This window comes from Triticum dicoccoides, chromosome 2A (assembly GCF_002162155.2).
Source record: "Triticum dicoccoides isolate Atlit2015 ecotype Zavitan chromosome 2A, WEW_v2.0, whole genome shotgun sequence".
Lineage (NCBI taxonomy): Eukaryota > Viridiplantae > Streptophyta > Magnoliopsida > Poales > Poaceae > Triticum > Triticum dicoccoides.
In genome coordinates, this window is record NC_041382.1 from 722,401,454 (window position 1) to 722,406,232 (window position 4,779).

The 4,779-nt window shown below is 48.1% G+C and overlaps 1 protein-coding gene across 1 annotated transcript; it reads left to right on the forward strand.

Moving 5' to 3' along the window:
• The first annotated feature begins 933 nt into the window (after window positions 1-933).
• On the forward strand, window positions 934-3,945 carry LOC119356625 (anthocyanidin reductase ((2S)-flavan-3-ol-forming)-like). Its single transcript, XM_037623614.1, has 6 exons — window positions 934-1,127; window positions 1,286-1,452; window positions 1,657-1,857; window positions 1,945-2,104; window positions 3,318-3,537; window positions 3,625-3,945. Exons 1-6 carry the CDS (start codon window positions 1,004-1,006, stop codon window positions 3,770-3,772), a joined length of 1,020 nt encoding a protein of 339 aa, XP_037479511.1. The 5' UTR covers window positions 934-1,003; the 3' UTR covers window positions 3,773-3,945.
• The last annotated feature ends 834 nt before the right edge of the window (window positions 3,946-4,779 follow it).

The window sequence follows — 4,779 nt, forward strand, 5'->3', positions numbered from 1 at the left end:
GGGTAATCTTTTAGCAAAGTTTCAGGGTAATTTAATAATAGACGGCCAAAAGCACAAATCCCTTTATTAGTATGTATAAATATAGATTGGGCCTCAAATGCAAGCGACGCACTGCAAACAGAACTATAATTGATATCCCCATAAAGCACAAATATGTTGAAACATTGGTGTGCTCTTACACTATGCGAACCTGCTTGCAAAACCCAAACCGACAAGCCCTGGCCTCACTTACAATGCTAGTCTCTTGGACGATCTGGAACGAGCGTAATGCTCGGGTCTTCCGACACAAGAGCGCACCGCCTCCGGTCCTTCTCCGTGCTATCATCAACGATGTCAAGCTTTGGGTTTATCGCGGGAGCTAAAAAACTGGGGTGTATTCTTGTGCGCGAGTAGTTGCCATGCCGGGCATACGGGTCATTTGTAACACTCTAAACACTTCTCTCTTATTTAATAAATGAGGCAAATCTTTTGCCTCCGCTTTGAAAAAAAAATACTACGCGACTGAGAGAGTATTTACAGTCAAGTTCACTGTGTTGTAATAATTTATCAAAAAAAATTCAACCTAATGCCAGAAAAATGTAGAAGGATCTGACTTCTAAGGCTCAGAAAAAACAATACAGTATTTCGCAGTCAACTCCTCGCCCGCCGCCAGCCAAATCATATAACCCCTCCTTTCCATAGCAGTTGCTCGCTGTTGAGCTCGACGGCAGCGTCAACAATTCTAAGTTCAAACGTTTGTATTGTATTGTATCGTATCGTACAGCGCGCATCGACCTTACCTACTGTCACTGCGTCATCGATGAGCGTGCAGATCACTTTCAGCTGCTAGAAATTTCTCTGTCACTCGTCACGAACCTGCAACTTGTCTCGGTATGTGCAGTATAAATGCAGATTCTCTACGGAGTGGCAACGAACAACCGGAGCAGACCTCGCTGCCTGAAGTGAGGTGAGCGAGCGAATCGTCGTTCTCGATCTTTGCCAGGACCGAGAGGTGCTGATCGAGATGTCGGCGGCCGAGGGGAGGAAGACGGCGTGCGTCACCGGAGGGAGCGGCTACATCGCTTCAGCGCTCATCAAGCTGCTGCTCCAGAAAGGCTACGCTGTCAAGACGACTGTCAGAGACCCCGGTTGGATTATTGTTTCCTTGTTTCTGTTTTTAGTTCTATCTTGTAGAATTTGAGCTGAAAATGTTAGGTTCTTGAGAGTTCAGACTCGACTGGATAAAGATTTCTGTGTTTTGATCCAAATTTCCCAGGACTCTCATGATTCTGTATTTTGTATGAAGATAACGTGGAGAAGAACTCCCACCTCATGGACTTGCAAACACTTGGCCCCTTGGACATCATCAATGCTCAGCTGGATGAAGAAGGCAGCTTTGATAACGCAGTTTCCGGCTGCGACTACGTCTTCCTCGTCGCAGCTCCGACGAACCTCGGATCAGCAGATCCTGAGGTAAACAGACATTTCTACCATGTTTCTTTTTCTTTTCTTTTATTTTCTTTTGCGGGGATACCATGTTTCTTTTTCATTTGCAAGATTGTTAGGAGAGAGTCGGGACACCATTTAAGTTGTCAGCCATGACAAATTATTATCGGCCATAAAAAGCTTCAGTTCACCCCACAGTTGACATTTTCATCATGTGGTGTTCGACGGCAGAGAGATCTGATCGAAGCTGGCGTCCAAGGAACACTTAACGTGATGAGGTCCTGCGTGAGAGCGGGGACGGTGAAGCGGGTGATACTGACATCGTCAGACGCCGCGGTGTCGAGGAGACCCCTGCACGGCGGCGGCCACGTGCTGGACGAGAGCTCCTGGTCCGACGTTGAGTACCTCAGAGCCAACAAGCCACCAACTTGGGTACATAATTCTTTTTATTCTGTCCTCTCACAAGGACATTTACAATCCATAGAAGGCAGTATTGGTCATGTGTAATTTGCATGGTAGGGATACGCGGTGTCCAAGGTGGTTCTGGAGAAGGCGGCGAACGAATTCGCGGAGGAGAACAACGTTAGCCTTGTCACCATGTTGCCCGTGTACACCTTGGGTGCGTCGCCGGACTCCAAGGCCAGAACCAGCGTCCCCATCACCCTTTCCCTCTTGTCCGGTGAGAGAGGCATCCGTGCTTGTATTTCTCAGTGTTTTTTTACATGAGTGAATTGCAAAAAACCACCACATTTTAAGTTTACATCCAGGTTTGGCACCACATTCCTTGGGCGCCCCAAAAATCTACCAGTATCCTTGCTAATTTTCTCAATAAACACTAATGATTGATTTGGGATGATTTAATCCAATTTCTGACAAAAAGGGCCCACCTGTAAGCGTTGACATGGCATAAACGGTCAAAACTGTTTGTTGACCGTTAAGTTAGACGTAGGGTCCACCAGTCATCAGCTGAACTCACAAAAGGGTCCCTGAAAATTTGCAAAAATTGCCCTAGAAACAAAATTATATTACAATTGACCCCTTGCAGGGAGGTTGTTGTGCCTGTGAGCACTGTCACCGTCGGAGGGGAGATAGGCGTGGACAGAGGGGCTCGAAAAGCCAACCTCGGCGGCCATGCCAACGGCCACAGGAGAGGCTTCCCTTGTCGCGGTGGCCCGGGCCAAGAGTTCGGCGGTTGCAGCACACGCGGTTGCTCCTTGGCGGGCACCCAAGCCTCAATCAGGAACTGCAGCGCCGCCACAGCCGAAGAGCTCGGAGTTGGGGACCGGCTCGCAGCACGCCGGAGAGGAGGAGGACAAACCTCGTCACGGGAGGAGAGGTGGCTGCGGGGTCCGGTACATGGCTGTGCGGGATGGGACGTAGGGTGGTGGATCTCGCCGGCGCTCGGAGGGAGAAGACATGGCGGATGGTTGAGGGGCGGAGCACGGGAGGAGAGGTGGCTGGGATGCGCCGGCTATCTCGACGAGGACACACGGGCGGCTCCAGAGAGGTGGACCACGTGGGATCGTGGGGAGGGAGGGGTTCCTGACTAGTGGGTCATTTGTCTAATTTAACAGTCAACACCATTTTCTTTGACTTTTAGTGCCACCACAGCACTTACAGGTGGGCCCTTTTTGTCAGAAATTGGATTAAATCATCCCAAATCGATCGTTAGTGTTTATTGAAAAAATTAGCAAGGAAAGTGATAGATTTTTGGGGCGTCCAAGGAATCTGGTGGCAAATCCGAATGTGAACTTAAAATGTGATGGTTTTTTGCAATTCACTTTTTTTTACAGCTTGGTCAGCACTTGCTGACTGAAAGATGCAGGAAGGCAAGTTTTTGGTTTTTCAGGCAAGTGTTAGTTTGACTGGTGACACACGTCTGCATATTTCAGGTGACGAGAAACAGCTGGGCATCCTGTTGGGCCTGCAGGCGGTCACAGATGACTCCATGGCGATATGCCACGTGGACGACCTCTGCCGCGCCAAGGTGTTCCTCGCCGAGAACGAGCCCTCGGCAGGTAGGTACATCTGTTGCAGCAACAACACCACCATCCTGCAACTTGCTCGTCTCCTTGCGGAGAAGTACCCACAATACAACTTGGAACCCGAACGGTATGTGAATCGGTAGTCTAAACTACTCGACACGCACTCATGCATATTTTTGTTGTTGGCTTAAAAGCATCCATGTATGTTTTGCAGCTTTGATGGGTACCCAGAGAAGCCGAGAGTGTGTCTGTCGTCGGAGAAGCTTATTGGGGAAGGATTCACGTTCAAGTACAATGACCTGAGTGAAATCTTCGATGACCTCGTCGAGTACGGCAGGACCACAGGGATTCTCCCCTACTGATATGTATGTGGGCTACTGATCAATATGTGATTAGAACTAAAATTTCATCTAAAACAAGCCTTAAAAACTCGCGCTTCTGTTTTGATGCCTTAAGATGCTAGTTCTTCCCTGTGTGAAAAAAAAATAGACGGGATAGCGCAAAACCTCAATCTTTGGGTTTATTGTATCACCAAAATGCCAACTTTCAAGTTTTTTGTTGCATAACCACATGTTTGGAGCAGGGAATCTCAACCCATCTAAATCTCATGTTTGAGAGATTCATCTGATTTTGCAAAGTAAAAAAAATATTCGTTCATTGGTGGGACTGGTGTGAGGGTGACCTGCCCCTAAAAGTTTCCACTAGGGATTGACACGGAGGACCACGCCCGCCCCGCCCTTGTTGTACGTACAATTTTGTATCGTGCTTGGACCTCTTGTTAAACACTCTTGCTGGCATGGAACGATGGGTTGTTTGGGCCGACTAGCCTGAGCCAGATCCAGCATCTGCCACGACGAGGCATGTCAAGTCCCAACACTATGATAGAGTGTGACGTGTAACATAAGAGGAGAAGTGGTAGTCATTGCGGCGTGTTTTTGTTCTACGGTTCCATTTCCGTCCGATGAAGCTCAGCCAGACGTGACTCCATCGAGGGACGTCTGAGATTTTGTCCCCCTCTAATGTCTAGCTAGAGTCGAGATTATCTCTTGGCCCTCCTTGGTGTGTGCTTCTCTCGAACGACAATCTTTTTCAATTTGTGGTTGCCATCGTCTTCTTGCCTACATCGATGGCTTCCCGGTCGTTGCTTCTAGAAGATCATGACTTTCAACAAGATTGCTCCGGTGAGACAAAGGCCTAGAGGAGGCAACGAGTTTCTCTCACACGGAGCTTCGCCGGTGGATACAGAGGAAGATGGTGATGATTTCTTAAAAAACTTGCTTTTAGTTTCTTATTTTTGTAAGGAAGTTCTAGTAAGGGTTGGCTTTATTTTTAATTTATGGCCTTCGGCCTTTTCACAAGTAAAATTAGA

Bases quoted from the DNA above. Each gene is read 5' to 3' on its own strand.
- LOC119356625 (XM_037623614.1), top strand. From the start codon at position 1,004: ATGTCGGCGGCCGAGGGGAGGAAGACGGCGTGCGTCACCGGAGGGAGC. The intron at 1,453-1,656 runs GTAAACAGACAT...GTTCGACGGCAG, and splicing joins TCGGATCAGCAGATCCTGAG to AGAGATCTGATCGAAGCTGG. The intron at 3,538-3,624 runs GTATGTGAATCG...TATGTTTTGCAG, and splicing joins TACAACTTGGAACCCGAACG to CTTTGATGGGTACCCAGAGA.